Raw genomic sequence first — 18,024 nt, 5'->3', positions numbered from 1 at the left:
AATTTCCTTCTCATAGTCCTGAGGGGGAGCGACTAAATAAGGCCGTTCAGGAAAAAAAAAAAAAAGTCTCTGGAAGCCTAATTCCTAAGCCAAATATTCACTTTTTACTTTTTGTTGTTTCCTTTGTTCATTCATTCATTCATTCATTCAATAAGTTTTTGTTAGAGGTGACCATTTATGGGGCTGCCCTGGGTTTATACGGTCTCTGCTCTGAAGGAGTTCACAGCTTATTGGAAGATCACTGACTCTGAGATATCATGAAAGCCACACCACACTTATGTCTTCATCCCAGGTGAAAAACAGGAGTTGAACTGGCAAGGTCAAGGTTTGATTGAATAATATGATGATGTCTCAGAGTCGTGCCAATTCTCTATTTGGTTTTGACAAAAATAGCCAGTCCAAAAGGACCTTGTTGCAACTCTACTCCAAATGGCAGTCGCTTCGGCAGTACCAGCTTCAATCTCATGGCAGCTGGTAGGACTGACCCTTGAAATCATGCTTTCCTGGTGTCAACCACAATCAACATGAATAGGAAAAAAGTGGAACTTTAAAATATAAATCTTGGGGTGCCTGGGTGGCTCAGTCAGTTAAGCACTCGACTTTGGCTCAGGTCATGATCTCATGGTTTGTGAATTTGAGTCCCACATCAGGCTCTGTGCCGACAGCTCAGACATAGCTTCAGATACTCTGTCTTCCTCTCTCTCTGTGTCTCCTCCACTATCTCACACACAAGCTCTCTCTCTCAAAAATAAATAAACATTAAAAAAATAAAGTGTAAATCTTATGATGTCTCTCCTTGTTGAAAACGTTTCAATGTGTTTCTATGTATTCAGGATAAAAAAGCCTTTAGTGTGGTGTGTGGAGCCCAGCTTAACTGGGCCTGCCTATGCTTTCTTTCTTTTTTCTTTTTTTAAAGTTTATTAATTTATTTTGAGAGAGAGACAGAGAGACTGAGAGACAGAGACTGCACAAGCAGGGGGCATGCAGAGAAAGAATCCTAAGCAGGCCCTGAGCTGTCAGCACAGAGCCTGACACAGGATTCAATCTCACAAACTGTGGGATCATGACCTGAGCAGATATCAGGAGTCAGCCACTTAACCAGTTGAGCCACCCAGGTACTTTCTGCCTATGCTTTCTACTCATTCATGCTGCACTCTGCCTTTTCCACACTCATTCACTCACCTACATTCCTGGTGCAAGGTCTGCTTTCCATTTTTTGGTGTCATGATCCCACTCTGAGCTGAAATTGTCGAAACATGCCTTTGTCTCCATCTGATATGTTTCTCACTCCACTTTTCAACTAATTCTTAATCTTCCTGCAGACCTCCCTTTCCTTATGGTGGCCTTCCTTACTTCTCCCATGTCCCAACTGTCCTTAATTTTTTTCTCCCTCTGAAAACCCTGTCCTTTCTTCATGGCCTTTTATCTAAATTTTCTTTTATGCAGCAGAGTGGGATTTTTTTTTTTATTCCTAGTAGGAACTTGCACCCAGTTTCTAAGCTAAACAGAAATGTTTGTAAAGTGACACATGGTGGGGATGTAGAGATGTCCTTAGCTTAGTAAGATAAAGTGCAAGACAACAACTCAAAGAAGTTCATCTTCATAGCATAAAATCTGATGTGTGCTTTTTCATTCAAACTGATCAGGCCATCTTGATGACCTCTGAAGAATTCCACCTGCCCGCCTTCCCTAAAGCTCTCCCACTTAGTTTTCAATGGTTTGTTCACCACACTCAGCTTTTTTGTAATCTACCTGTGGGGGTCAAAGAAATTTTATAACAACTATAAAATTCTGTTGTCTTTTGATGTATTATCTCCCATCCCCTCCTACATTTCAGTGCCTCAATCATTGCACCAGCCAGTACATTTCCCTCCATAGTTATATAATTCCAGGTTATCATTTCTGAAAGTTTTTATCACTGAATTTCCTGTTGTGCTGGGAGATGTCTACACTCCACATAACAGAAGGGATGGGATCTATAGTCCAGCCAGGTGGTAAAGAGCCAGTCTCCAAACCTTATTTTACTGTCTGCTTTCACTGACTCTTTTTTTTTTTTTAATTTTTTTTTTCAACGTTTATTTATTTTTGGGACAGAGAGAGACAGAGCATGAACGGGGGAGGGGCAGAGAGAGAGGGAGACACAGAATCGGAAACAGGCTCCAGGCTCTGAGCCATCAGCCCAGAGCCTGACGCGGGGCTCGAACTCATGGACCGCGAGATCGTGACCTGGCTGAAGTCGGACGCTTAACCGACTGCGCCACCCAGGCGCCCCTCACTGACTCTTTAAGTACCATCTGTGCTGGTTGGGTTCTCTGACAAGCAGACACTGAGATGGGGTCTCCCCAGGGAAGGAAAGTACCTGGGAAAGATAAAGGGCTGAAACAAGATTGTGCCGGATAAGCCCTTTGACTGCCAACCAGGACTGGAAAAGTCTTCTGCACACCCAACAGGGAGCTCTGGATTGTCCATTAGAGGCATCCTGCGTGCATCAGAATTAATAAGACCCATGCTCAGTTGTTGACCAGGGGCCTTTCCCAGAAGAGTGTGGTTTGGCTTGGAAGCTGAGTTTGACCATGAAGGGGCAAGTATCAGTCAATCACCACCTCTGCATTCACCTGGGCTGTGAGTCTATTCTTGGAGAGGGATCTGAGCAGCACATTTCCATATCCGCTGCAATGTGTCTAAACGTTTGATGTATAGTTTAAATTGCAAGAGGGAAAGTATAAATTGCCAGCGATATACCAAGGCAAAACCATGTGGAAATAGATATTACTTACTATGGATTTGGCTGGCAACAAAAGCAGATAAAACAAAAGAACCTATACCGCTGTTATATGCTTGTAAAAAGCATGTTTGAAGGATATAGTAGAATGTTTAATGAGCTAGAAAACACAAACATAGATTAAGTATACATTTCTCATCTTTGCTAATTACGTATGTGTGAATATGATTGAAGGGATAGCGTGGTTTAAGAGGAAACACCAGGAACACACAGCAAGAGTTAAAAAAAAAAACCCTGGGGGGCGCCTGGGGGGTTCAGTCGGTTAAGCAGCCGACTTTGGCTCAGGTCATGATCTCGCGGTCAGTGAGTTCAAGCCCCGCGTCGGGCTCTGTGCTGACAGCTCAGAGCCTGGAGCCTGTTTCAGATTCTGTGTCTCCCTCTCTCTGACCCTCCCCCGTTCATGCTCTGTCTCTCTCTGTCTCAAAAATAAATAAATGTTAAAAAAAACAAAAACAAAACCCTGGTCTCAAACACTGGCTCTGCCATCTTCCATGTTTTGCCAGTTACTTCTCCTTTCTGAACATTAGCTTCTTCATCATAAAAGCATGAGGATAGTAATAATACCATTTGAGATACTGTGAGGATCAGCTACAATAACAGTAATAGTAGTTACAGAAGACAACAACAAAAGGATCGCAAGCTGAAGGTCTTGTGTGTCAGGCATTGTGTCAAATGCCGGATACTCTTCTCTCATTGAATACTCACAACAACTATATGAGCTAGATACTATTCACATCTCTGTTCCTTGAATGATTTTTCTCTCTTCTCTTCTCTCCCCCCCTTTCTCTTTTCTTTCTCTTCCTTCCATCCTCCCTCCCTCTCTCTCTCTCTCCCTTTCTTTCTTTCTTTCTTTCTTTCGTTCATTCGTTCTTTCGTTCTTTCTTTCGTTCTTTCTTTCCTTTCAGGCTTCACTGACAGCACGGAACCAGGAACTCATGACACTGAGAGCAAACATGAGCTGAGATCAAGAGTCTGACACTTGGCCACCTGGGTGGCTCAGTCAGTTGAGTGTCCGACTTTAGCTTGGGTCATGATCTCACAGTCCATGAGTTCGAGCCCCATGTTGGGCTCTGTGCTGACAGCTCGGAGCCTGCTTCAGATTCTGTGTCTCCCCCTCTCTCTGCCCTTCCCCTCTTGCGCCTCTGTCCCTCTCTCTCTCTCAAGAGTAAATAAACATTAAAAAAAAAAAAGTCTGACACTTAACCAACTGAGCCACCCAGGTGCTCCTTGAATGATTTTTTTGAATTTTTTAAGTGTTTATTTATTTTTGACAGAGAGAGAAGGGAGAAGAGAGAGGGGGGAGGGGGAGGGGCAGAGAGAGAGGGAGATACAGAATCTGAAGCAGGCTCCAGGCTCTGAGCTGTCAGTACAGATCCCAAAGTGGGGCTCAAACTCACAAACTGTGAGATCATGACCTGAGCCAAAGTCAGATGCTTAACTGACTGAACCACACAGGAGCCCCTTGAATGATTTCTTCAATAGTCTTTTAGATCTACTACTAGAACTGATAAATAAATACAGTAAGGTTGCAGGATGCAAAACCAAAATACAGAAATCTGTTACATTCTTATGCACTAGTAGTGAAGTAGTAGAAAGAGAAACTAAGAAAACAATCCCATTTACAACTGCACCAAAAATGATTAAATGCTTAGGAATAAAGTTAACCAAGGAGACGAAAGGCCTGCACTCTGAAAACTATAAAACACTGATGAAAGAAATGGAAGAGGACACAAAGAAATGGAAAGACGTTCTATGCTCATGGATTGGAAGAACAAATATTGTTAAAAGGTCTATACTACCCAAAGCAGTCTACACATTTAATGCAATGCCTACAAAAATACCAGCAGCATTTTTCACAGAACTAGAACAAATAATCCTAAAATTAGGATTCCTAAAATTAGGAACTAATTTTAATAATTAATCCCTAAAATTAGAAACCACAAAAGACCCCAAATAGACAAAGCAATCTTAAAAAGAGGAAAAAAGCTGGGGCATCACAATCCCAGATTTCAAGATATACCACAAAGTTGTAGTAAACAAAAGAGTATGGTATTGGCATGAAAACAGATACACAGATCCATTGAACAGAGTAGAGAACCCAGAAATAAACCCATGATTATATGGTCAATCAATTTTTTACAAAGGAGGCAAAAAGTATGCAATAAGAAAAAGACAGTTTCTTCAAATGGTGTTGGGAAAACTGGTCAGCTACATGCAAAAGAATCAAATTGGACCACTTTTTACACCATACAAAAAAGTAAACTGAAAATGGATTAAAGACCTAAATGTGAGCCCTGAAACCTTAAAAATTTTACAAGAGAACACAGGCAGTAATTACTCTGACATTGGCTGTAGCAACATTTGTCTAGATATGTCTCCTGAGGCAAGGGAAACAAAAGCAAAAATAAACTATTGGAACTATATAAAAATAACAAGTGTCTGCACAGCCAACAGTCAACAAAACTAAAAGGCAACCTACTAAATGCGAGAAGATATTTGCAAATGACATATCCAATAAACGGTTAGTATATAAAATATTTAAAGAACGTATACAACTCACTCAACACCAAAAAAAAAATAAGAATCCAATTAAAAATGGGCAGAAGACATAGACATTTTTCCAAAGAAGATGTACAGATGGCCAACAGACACATGAAAAGATGCTCAACATCACTCATCATTAGGGAAATGCAAATGAAAACCACAATGAGATATCATCTCACAACTGTGAGAATGGTTAGTATCAAAAAGGTAAGATATAGTAAGTGTTGGAGAGGATGTGGAGAAAAATGTTCAGTTTTTCAATAACTTTTCTGTATCAATCATAATGATTAGGAGACTTTTCTCCATTTATCCATTAATGTGGTGAATTAGTTGATTGGTTTTCCTATATTTAACCAACTTTGCATTTCTGGGACTAAATGAACTTGGTCACAATGTATTACCTTTTTAATATACATTCCACTAATTCTCTTTTAGGATTTCTGTATCCACACTCATGAAGATTAGCCTGCAAATTTTCCAGTTGTGCACTGTCCTTGTTCTGTTTTGATATTGCAGTTATGCTACCTCCAAAAGTAGTTGGGAACTTTACCCCCTTTTTAATTTTCTGATAGATTTATGGAGGATTGAATTTATTTCTTCCTTCAATGTTTGGTAACATTTATGAACACATTTATTAAGCATGGGGTTTCCTGTTCTGTAAGGCTTTAATTACCAATTTCATATCTTGAATAGTTTTTGGACGTAAATTTTCTGTTCTAGTTGCAATTTGGTAAGTTCTATATCTCTGAGCATTCGTAGGATCTACCCTTCAAATTTATGGCACAATATTTTTCATAATGTGTGCACGTTCAGTGGTGATGCCCAGTTTTAAAGTTCCTGATGATGGTTATATTTCTTTTCTATCTTTTATTAATCCAACCACAGGTTTATGATTTACTGGACTTTGAACTGTGTTTGGCTTGGCTTTTTTGATCCTCTCTCTATGCGTGCTGACTTTCCATTTCACTAAGAGATGCTTCTTCATGAATGATCTTCACTATCTCTTTCCTATGTTTTGTTGTTTTTATCTAACACCTGGAAGTGCACACTTAATTCATCATTTTTCATGCCTACTTTTGTGCAGTGGATGCCTTCTGTGCTTCACTATTATTTTCTGCAGAATACTTTCTAATTTTCTTGCCTATTCATTGTGTTTCAGATGTTATTTACAAAAGTAATCCTCAAGTTTAAACAGGTTGCTATTTCCCAGTTATGTTCAATTATAGACGCCCTGGCAATAGCATTGTGGTCGCACAACATCCTGTATGGTGCAAATCCTTTAACAGTTGTGGATAATTTCTTTGTGGCCCAGTTTATTGTCAGGTATTTGAACACGTCCTGCATGTGATTGAAGACGATGTGCTTTCTTCCCAGTGTTGGATACCCAGTTCTCTATGTGTGCTAGAGTAAGTTGTATGGTGAATATTTTCTTTGTCCTTATGGATTTTTATTTATTTCTTCTATCAATTACGTAAAGAGGCATGCTGCAGTCTCCTGCTATGAGTGATAGTGCTTTAGGTTCCCTTGTGTATCTGTCCATATTTGCTTGTTATGTTTGCAGCCATATTATTGTTTATCACAGATTTAGAATTGTTCTATCTTCTTGGGGGGTTGAACATTTTCTCATTACGAAGTGTGACTCTCTTCATCCCTAGTAATGTTTCTCGCTCTGATAATGATGTAGTTATCTAAATTTCTCTTGGTTAGCATTTTGGAAGATCTTTCTCCAACTTTTTGTTCTTAACCTTCCCGTGTCCTTCTGATGTAGATGTATCTGTGCTGAGGAATGCTGTGGAGAAAAATGAATCAGGACAGTAGGGTGGGGCTGGAGTTGATTGTTGCATATGTTGACTTAGGAAGATGTCCTGGAGAAGCTGTCCCTGGAGCAAAGAGGCATAAGGGAGTTAGTCTTTTGGTGAGTCAGAGTCCGTGTGCAGGGCAAAGCAAAGGCAATAGCTATGAGATGAGAACATAGCTGTTGGAATCGAGGACCAGCAAGCAGTCTAGAATGGCTGAGTGAGAGGGGACAAGGGGATGCAATGGAGCTGGCTCACAGAATAATGGGGGAGGAGATCGTTAATCCATGGGTTTGGCTTCTAACCAAAGGGGACAGAGTGCTGTTGGAGGGTTTTGAGCAGAGGCAAGGCAGGAAGGAGAAGTTGAAAGGCCATGGCTCTTATCCGATTGAGAGGCAAAAGTAGCTTGGACCAGGGTATTAGCTCAAAGTAAGAGAAAATGCTCACAATGGATATGCTGTGTTTTGAAGACAGAGCCACAGATAGGTTATGGCGTTGACATGGGTTTGGAGGACAAATGACTCCTTGATTTTCAGCCTGTGGAACTAGAAGCTTTGAGCTGCCGTTCCCTGAGATGAGGAATGCTGAGTGCGGAGCAGGTTTAGGGGAAGACCAGGAGCATAGTTCTGGACACACCGATGAATGAAAATGTGATAAGTTCATTTGCAAATGCTATCTTAGTGGCCTGAATTTCATTTCCAACATCCTGTTAGCTAAAGAGATACTTTCAGGGTGTTTTGAAATTTCCAAGGCTTTAGTTTTCTTTTCTACATTTGGCTGTTGTTCTGCTGTTTTGGTGTATGAGTATGTCATGTGTACAAATGCCAACTATTTTGTATTTATTTATATTTTCATTCTGACAGGTATATGATGACTCTTTGTAAATATCATATACATATTTTGGGAGGAAAACATAAAGTTAGCAACATAAAAAATGTTGTTTCTCTCTTATATTTACTCTCTCATTGCCATCTGTTAAATCAACCTTTTTATTATTATAACCTTCTCATTTTTATGTCTGTATGGTCTATTCTGTCTGCCAATCTTTGAGGATGGTGTTTTGAGAAATGGTTAATTTCTCTACATTTTGGCTGTTCTTCTATTTAGTACTATTGGCTATAAAATTATAGTTTGACATTAATATTACTTCCTTTTTATCTCTTTTTGCATGTATCTGACATACTTGTACACATTTCATTGGCATCCAATCTACATGTAGGAAGTGCACAAATCCTGACTCTACATCTTGACCTCTCCCAAACTGCATATCACCTGTGTTATCACCACTGACATCAAGAAACAGAGCATGTGTGACACAAGTGCCCAAGGGACATGGGTTAAGAATCAGGGAGAATACATCTTAGGCAGAATTCCCAAGCCTGGTGCATGTGAATGCTTCATGCCTGGGGTGTCATTCCAGGAGGGTGAATGACATTCCTGGATGGAATGTGGGAATGCAAAGCCCTTTTTGTCAGGATAAGGGATATATTTCCCATGGACACAGAGTAGACACAATGAATCTCTAAGTGTTGTTGGCAGCCTTATTGCTGCCAGGGGAGGTGAGCTTCCTTGAGAACGGAAGCTGCTCCAGAATCATGCAGTGATAAAGAGAAAAAGGTAACCTGCATTCAGCCTCATCGTCTGTCTAGTTCAGGACTGATCCAAGTCTTCAGAGTGATTCATGTCTTCACTCTGTGGGGACTGAGCCAAATGGTCTCCTTGATTGTTCAAGCTAGTGTAGATGGATCCCTGAGTCCCTTGATTTTCACATATACTCAGTGAGATTAACTGCATTATGTTTATTTTACAGAGAAAGTTAGAGAAGTAGTTAAGTTACATGATTTGTTCAAATCATACAAGCTAGTCCAGTACTCCTGACTCATACTTTAAAAGCTCTTTTGATGAAATCAATTGTAATGACACTTTGTCAAACATTTTCAGTGGCTATATATTTCTACTACAAATGATCAAAAGTTCTTCGATGCTAGGAGTAAGCAATCAGTTTTCTACCCCTGGGCTTCAATGTACTTGCCATAGCTAGTTTCCCACCATTGCCCAAACTGTGCCTTCCATCCAATCATCATCCACCTCTAGCTCACCTGCCTTTGCTCACACTGTCATACCACTCATCTCTCCTTTCCCCATTTACGACCTTTAGTCAACTCTCTTTTCACCTGCTATTGGAGATGCAGTGGTGAACTGTGTCTCTTGTGTGAAGAGGCATTTATTCCCCAAAGGACTATGAAGGAGTGGTGCTCCAGGTGTGTGCTCTTGAGGTTTCTCACCTGTGGGGCCAAGGTCCAGCCTCTTTAGTCATCATGCCAAAATATGAGAAAGTGTTTATGAAGTGATTCCATGTTCTCCAGGGAAGGATTCTACAGGGCATATGATTCAATGTCATATATAGTTCTAGAATCAGTGCCCTGAAGCACTGAACTGTATTCAGAAGGTGGCTTTTGAGTGGAGTTTAAACTTCAGATAAAGTATTTAGAAATTTAAAGAGACAGAGTCAGTAGGTAAGAAAGGGAGGATCCGGCTGTGTGTATGTGTTTGTGGGTTTCCCATGTATACTTCCTCTCCAGTGGATCATTGGAGATGCTGTTGAAGTGATGTCTCTGTGCTCAGGGGTCACTAGACAGAGCTGACACATTTGACTCCATGGACTCCTTGGTTTTGAAGCTGGTTGATTTCTCTTTCCCTTCTTTGCAGAGAAAAGTTTGGGCAATAATTAGGGGTATAAAGACTTTGCACACACTAATCATCAGATGTTAGAATTTTGCAACTGGAAGGGAACTTGGTAAATAAGTGCAACTCCTACCTTTTCATCTGAAAGTTTGAAGCCTATTTAGGCAGTGCTCTGGCTAAATATTTCTTTTCAGGAATTCTCCAAGACAGCATCAGGGTCTCTAAGTTACAGAGAAAAGGTGCAGCCACTGTAGTCAGTGATCTGTTACCAGTTGTGAACATTTTTTGCCCTCATCAGATGCTTACAATCAGTCCTACAAAGTTTTTCTATTTTATTTACATTATGCTTTAAGTTTTCCAATTTTCAAAACCTACCACTTTAAATATTTGGACCTTAATACACATTACTGTTTTTCTCATTAGAAATGGGTTTTAAGTGTTTGATCCTGTGACCATATTTTACTAATTTCTGGTGACTTTTCAAAATGCAAACTATAATCAGCATAGTTAATATGGACATGTGATTTTAATGAATGATATTGCCAAATTCATAAATAAATCAACTTGCTTTCCACGAATATCCTACTCTTAATATCCTACTGGTCTTTTCTCAAGACTCCATGAAATGTCTTTAGCTTGCTGCATCCTTCTGTTCTCCTGGGTTCTTCATCTCCCACAGTGTATATCTCCTGGTTTTCAAAACATCACACAAAGGCCAGTAGGCCTCCATTGTAATGCTAGGATGTCATCCAATACTCTTGACTTGAATGAGTCCTCCCTCCTCCTTATGCCTTCCTTCTTCTACCTACTGTACCTTCTACTGGTGACATGCTATGGTTGTAGTTGTTCACCCCCTTTCTCCATTCAGAAGAGTTGGATCCCTCACAGAAATGTCTAATAGCCCCCTTGTTTTTACCTCTGCTTCCTAACTGTGTTGTTTTTGGTTTCACTCTTTTCAACATTGGATTCCTTACATATATATTGGATTTCCTCATTTTTTAATTCCATTATTCATAAAATGTTGGTTTAGTATCATTTATTGGGTATGGGCTATTGTAGACATTGGGAAAATAGCATAGAAAAAAATCAAAGTTTTGTATTCCTGGAGTTTAGATTTTAGAGATGGAGTTAGATTTTACACATGTATAATCTATAAATATTATAAATATGTAATTTATACTTGTGTATATGTGTAAATCATATCTGCCCTGTTAATATATAGATACAATGTCTGCTGGTAATGATAATGGAGAAATGGAGATAATGATAATGGAGAAACACAGAACAAGACATAATATTGGAGTACTGACGTAACAGTGGAATGCTATTTTACATAGCGTTTCCAGCTCTCTATTGAGACGAGGAATCCATTGTGTCCTTGAGATTCCTAACCTAGAAAACGGTAGGTGCTCAATCAGTGTTTGTTGAATAATTAATGATTACATTAACTCGTGAGAAGGATAAAAGGAGAGAGAGGAAAGACAGAGAGAGACAGAGAGTAAATGTTCAAATCACAGATTTAGAATGATCAAAATTGGATGATTCTTCACTATCATGGTCACAAGGATTAGCCATAGAGAACTGGCCCTTAAAATTTCCCATGTAGGCCAATCTCAATGTAATTGGCCATGACAGCCTTTACAAAAATCAATAAGCCTGAAGGCAATACACCCTATTTACAGATCATCTAAGATAGATACATCTAACTAGAAACCCATTTGTAGGTTCCTGCAGAGTTTTCATATTTAACCAAGTTTCATACAGGTATTTTGAACATGATGAATATTTATAATAAATGTTAATCAACTGTGCTATAACACTGATTCATTAGGCTGTTTTAAAATTTGTTGTGTAACTTTCCCCTTTGTATACTTTTTAATACTTTATTTTTTGTAGTTTTAAAAATACCTATTTATATAAAATTGAGAACAAGAGGTGATAGTGATAGCAATGTGATGGGAATGGAACCTCGGTTATAAAATATCTATGTTTGTTTTAAGGCTATGTTTAAAATCAAATTATATTAAGTTGCAAAAACATTTTGATACTATGTTTTGCTTTTCAGACAAGACTTGTGAGCCAGTACTCTTCACTTCCTCCTTTTTATTTTAAAAGCTTATTAATCCAAGTAATTGGCCATTTCCAAAATTGCCAAACTGAATTTAGTCAGGATGTGTTCCTTTTTATGTCTTCTGTCAAGAGTATCTGGGGTGAATTTCAGACACAGATTCTTAACTTTTGGACCGTGACTTCATAATTTTTATACATATGTCCATCAAAATAATATACTCTCCACCACTGAAATGAAAAGGCAAAATCAAAGCTCTGTGGTTGAATTCATCCTCTTGGGCTTTTCTAACTTTCCTGAACTCCAAGAGCAGCTCTTTGGGGTTTTCTTGGTTGTTTACCTTGGGACTCTGATGGGAAATGCCATCATTATAGTCATCATCTCCCTGGAACAGAGCCTTCACGTTCCCATGTACCTGTTCCTGCAGAACCTGTCTGTGGTGGATGTGAATTTCAATGCAGTCATTATGCCTGAAATGCTGGTGGTCCTCTCCACTGAGAAAACGTCAATTTCATTTGTGAGCTGTTTTGCACAGATGTATTTTATTCTTTTTTTTGGTGGGACTGAATGTTTTCTCCTAGGGGCGATGGCTTATGACCGATTTGCTGCAATCTGCCATCCTCTGAGCTACCCAATGATTATGAACAAAAGGGTTTTCATGAAATTACTTATAATTTCATGGCTCTTAGGTTTTATGTTAGGTACTGTGCAGACCACATGGGTTTTCAGTTTTCCCTTCTGTGGCCCCAATGAAATCAATCACATCTCTTGTGAAACCCCAGCAGTGCTAGAACTTGCATGCGCAGACACCTTTCTGTTTGAAATCTATGCGTTCACTGGCACTGTTTTGATTATCATGGTTCCTTTCGTGTTGATCCTCTTGTCTTATGTTCGGATTCTCTTTGCCATCCTGAAGATGCCATCGGCCACTGGGAGGCAAAAGGCCTTTTCCACCTGTGCCTCCCATCTCACGTCTGTGACCCTCTTCTATGGCACAGCAAGTATGACTTATTTGCAACCCAAATCTGGCTATTCCCCAGAAACCAAGAAGGTGATGTCATTGTCTTACTCACTTCTTACACCTCTGTTGAATCCACTGATCTACAGCTTGAGAAACAGTGAGATGAAAAGAGCTTTGATGAAATTGTGGCGAAGAAAGGTGGATTCACATATATTCTGACTGTGCTGAGAAGCTATGTGCTATTTGGTCGCTGCCTGACTAAACTCTGTTTAAAAATAACAAATGGTGGCAACAGTTTGCGTTTCTTGGTATTGACTATGCTTTACCTCTTAATTTCTACATATTTGATAATATATTAGGGCTATCATCATATATAATGTTTTATTCTTTTTCATAGATGTATAATATTTGTTAATATTGGGTGTAAACATTTCTTTAAATTTGTTTATTGGTGGCCATACTAGTGTTTGTTAGTTTTTTGTCCCTTGAAGTATGTTAAATAAAGAAACTAGTTTTATACAAATATAAATATTGTGCTTTTAATTCCTGCACAGTAGGTTTTACAATGTGGATTTGATGGGCCAAAACAGCTATAAATTTGCAAACTTTTATAAATATCACCTAATCACTTTTTAAAAATGTAATTCATTTTTGCTTTGAAAACCCATTCTGTCCTACTGACTGGATTGAGCTCCAAGAAAACGACAAATAAAGAGATGGTCTTTTATTCTTTGGAGAGAAGATCTTTGCCATGTAGGAGTTGAAAAATGCAGTTCCTTATGAAGGGAGATCACACTCCCTCCATTCTGGGACCTATAGAAGTTATAGACCACATCTAGCTTTCTTCAGGTCGTCTTAGAATGTATTCATGTACTGTGTGACTAGAAAGCAGCATGGGATTGCTTCTGAAGGTCATTTATTTACTTGACAACATTTGTTGAATGACTTATATGAACCAAGGACTGTGTCAGGTCCTGAGATCACAAAGATTAGTGAGATAATCTAATGTGAGGCAAATATTAAATACACACACTAAAATATAACTATAGTTGTGATAGTTGTGATAACTATTAAACAGAAACTGCACAATACACCCTGAGATCATCACAGGAAGACCTTATCTTACCTGGAGGGTGTGCAGGGAGAGCAGGGTCACTGGAAAGACCAGGAAGGCCTCCCTGAGAAAGCAGCATTGAAACTGAGCCTTATAGGCAGGTAGGAGTTATCCAGGCTCAACTCCAGGGTGAGGGGGAAGGGGATGGAGTCGTCCAAGAAGGATGGGTATGAAGGTTTGGATGGGAAGGAACTTGATGTCATTCCAGTAAAGGAAGGAGACTGTAGAGTGAGGGAGGGATGATATGAAGAGGTAGGCAGAAGCCAGACCAAATAAAATCTTGTCAGTGCAAGAACTCTGAACTTACCTACCAATGACAGGTGGGCTGTGAGTTGTTAAGCAAAGCAGTGACATGGATATGTTCATACTTTTAAAATGTCTTTCTGGCTTATAATTGATGGAAGCAGTTCCAGAGTGGAAATAGGCAGGGAAGGCAATTGTTATAACCCAAGTGAGAGTGATGTGCTTGGGCTGAGGTGGTGGCAGTGAATTGGAGCAGTGTGGATGGTTCTACCCATACTTAAGAAGTCAAATGGCCAGGACTTGGTAATGGATTGTATGGGGAATGGGTGTGGGTAGAAGAGAGAGGTGAAGAATGAACACATATTTCTAGTTGGAGCAGAGAGTGGATGGAGTTTCCATTTGCTGAGATGGGGAACACTGGAAAGGAAGAGTTTTGGGGATGAAATCCAAGTTTGGATGAGTAAAGTTTAGATACCAGTGTGAAGTCAAAGTCAAGTAGATAGTTGGGATATATAGGTCAAGCTCAGAACAGAGGTTCTGAATTAGGGGAAGATGGGTACAGGGCAATACCTAGAGAGGGATACATGATTCAAGGAGGGTCTTCTCAAGGTGGGGAGACTCCAGAATGTTTGAAGTTCCGTGGAAAGAATCCAAAAGAGAAGAAGTAGGAATTCAGTGTGGCTCAGGCCTGATACTGAAATGTTTCTACCTGAGGAAGAGATATATACAAATGAATAAAGTGTTGCATGGATCACAGAGAGAGGAAGACAGAACTGTGCAGCTGTAGGGGTTCCAGGGACCAAGGAGCTGATTTTAGGAGGCTACAGGAAGGGTATCAGGAGTAAAGGAAGTGGATCTGGAAAGATGCTTCAGGATGGTTCCTTCAAGCCTTACATGGATGAAAGCTCCAGGAGGGATTTAGTGAACTACGCCCAAAGATAGAATAAAGTCTCAGTGCCATCTAGTGGCTCAAGCATATAATTGTTACAACCTCACTGCTGAAAGCTTAGGGAGCTAAACTGTTCAGGATTCACTAATACCATCTCTGATGAACTCATAGAAAGTAAGAGAATCAATCACATCAGCTCTGGGATCAAAGAATTTGGACAAATGCAGTGGCAGGTTTCATGTCCTTAACAGGTATAGATGTATCTTTTTGTTAGGCTTAGGAGCAGAAGGGCTGAGGGACATCCCAGTTCTTCTCTCCTTTTCCTATCTCTTTTGCCACCGCTGCCATGACCACCGCCATCACCACCACCATCTTCACCATCACCATAATCATGATCTCACATCCCACACATTATATATTCACACAAGTGGGTTATGTCTGCAATCTCATTTCAATATCCATTCATAAATTCAAAATTGATTATTGGGTACCTACCATGTGCCAGTTGCTGTGCTAGATATTAGGCACAACTTCTAGATTACTTTGCGTGATTGAAGCAAACAAATAAACTTAACCCCACTGTGTGGTGATGTCATAATTGTGGCTAACATTCGTGCTGTGAGACTTCACTGGATAAGACTCTTAAGACTAGGAGTCAGGGAAGGCTTCCTGGAGGAGATGATTTTGGTCATAATTTGTAAAGACTAGTAAGAGTTAGTTATACGGCAAAAAACAAGAAAGAAGATTCTACATATAGAGAAAAGCTGGTCTTAAAAAGCATGATAGATTTTAAGATCTTGAGTGGAGTTATGTGACAGCAGCACAGAATACTTGAGGCATGAAAGAAAACAGATTCTGACTATAAATGACTTCATGAGCTAAACAAAGGAGTTTGAACTCGGTGTTGAAAGGTATGGAAGAGTCACTGAAAGATGTTACAGAGGGGAGAAACAAAATCAAACTTGCATTTTAAAAATAGCTAGTATTGGCTTCCGGAGAAGATGGCAGCGGAGGAGGACGCTGAGCTCATCGTGTCCTGCGGGTCACTTAGATTCCACCCACACCTGCCTAAATAACCCAGAAAATCACCAGAAGATGAGCAGAACAGAGTCTCCGGAGCCAAGCGCAGATGAGAGGCCCATGGAAGAGGGTAGGAAGGGCGGTGAGGCGGTGCACGCTACATGGACTGGCAGGAAGGAGCCAGAGCAGCCCACCGGCCAAGCAGAGCCCCTGAGTCTGGCTTGCAAAAGCGGAGGGGCTGGACGGAGTGTGTTCCAACAGCAAGCAGGACTTAACATCTGGAAGGTTATAAGTTAACGGATCTACTCGGAGAACGGGAGGGCTGGAGGACAACGGGAGGGAGAGTTGTTGAGCCCTTGATGACAGAGCTCAGCTTGGCCGGGAACAAAGGCGCTCGCCAGCGCCATCTCCCTCGCCCATCCCCAGCCAAAATCCCAAAGGGAACTGGTTCTTGTCAGGGAACTTGCTTGTACCGTGCAAACACCCAAAGCTGTGCTTCTGCGGATCCATCCCTCTGGTGGCAGGTCTGACTCCCTCCCACTGCCGCAGGGCCCCTCCCAAATCGGATCTCCAAAGGAAAAGCGAGCTGAGCCTGCCCTGCCCGCCCCGGTGCACCTTGCCGATCCACCCCAGCTAACACGCCAGATCCCCAGCATCACAAGCCTGGCAATGTGCAAGTAGCCCAGACAGGCCACGCCACCCCACAGTGAATCCCGCCCCTAGGAGAGGGGAAGAGAAGGCACACACCAGTCTGACTGTGGCCCCAGCGGTGGGCTGGGGGCAGACATCAGGACTGACTGCGGCCCCGCCCACCAACTCCAGTTATACACCACAGCACAGGGGAAGTGCCCTGCAGGTCCGCACCACTCCAGGGACTATCCAACATGACCAAATGGAAGAATTCCCCTCAAAAGAATCTCCAGGAAATAACAACAGCTGATCAAAAAGGATTTAAATAATATAACAGAAAGTGAATTTAGAATAATAGTCATAAAATTAATCGCTGGGCTTGAAAACAGTATAGAGGACAGCAGAGAATCTATTGCTACAGAGATCAAGGGACTAAGGAACAGCCAGGAGGAGCTAAAAATGCTATTAATGAGCTGCAAAATAAAATGGAGACAACTACGGCTCAGATTGAAGAGGCAGAAGGAGAATAGGTGAACTAGAAGATAAAATTATGGAAAAAGAAGAAGCTGAGAAAAAGATTAAAAAAATCCAGGAGTATGAGGGGAAAATTAGAGAACTAAGTGATGCACTAAAGAGAAATAATCTACACGTAATTGGTATTCCAGAGGAGGAAGAGAGAGGGAAAGGTGCTGAAGGGGTACTTGAAGAAATCATAGCTGAGAACTTCCCTGAACTGGGGAAGGAAAAAGGCATTGAAATCCAAGAGGCACAGAGAGCTCCCTTCGGACGTAACTTGAATCGATCTTCTGCACGACATATCATAGTGAAACTGGCAAAACACAAGGATAAAGAGAAAATTCTGAAAGCAGCTAGGGATAAACGTGCTCTAACATATAAAGGGAGACCTATAAGACACGTGACCGATCTCTCTACTGAAACTTGGCAGGCCAGAAAGGAATGGCAGGAGATCTTCAATGTGATGAACAGAAAAAATATGCAGCCGAGAATCCTTTATCCAGCAAGTCTGTCATTTAGAATAGAAGGGGAGATAAAGGTCTTCCCAAACAAATAAAAACTGAAGGAATTCGTCACCACTAAACCAGCCCTAAAAGAGATCCTAAGGGGGATCCTGTGAGACAAAGTACCAGAGACATCACTACAAGCATGAAACCTATGGACATCACAATGACTCTAAACCCATATCTTTCTATAATAACACTGAATGTAAGTGGACTAAATGTGCCAACCAAAAGACATAGGGTATCAGAATGGATAAAAAAAACAAGACCCAT

At 40.6% G+C, this 18,024-nt stretch overlaps 1 protein-coding gene across 1 annotated transcript; it reads left to right on the top strand.

Moving 5' to 3' along the window:
- The first annotated feature begins 12,110 nt into the window (after positions 1–12,110).
- On the top strand, positions 12,111–13,055 carry LOC124506466 (olfactory receptor 10A3-like). The gene has a single exon (XM_047072536.1). The coding sequence runs from the start codon at positions 12,111–12,113 to the stop codon at positions 13,053–13,055; it is 945 nt and encodes a 314-aa protein (XP_046928492.1).
- Positions 13,056–18,024: the final 4,969 nt, after the last annotated feature.

This window comes from Lynx rufus, unplaced genomic scaffold (genome assembly GCF_022079265.1).
Source record: "Lynx rufus isolate CCGP_SWC_20201006 ecotype Redwood Valley unplaced genomic scaffold, mLynRuf1.p SCAF_9, whole genome shotgun sequence".
Classification (NCBI taxonomy): Eukaryota; Metazoa; Chordata; class Mammalia; order Carnivora; family Felidae; genus Lynx; species Lynx rufus.
Note: the sequence above shows the minus strand (reverse complement) of the source record. Positions and strands in the feature narration are given on the sequence as shown.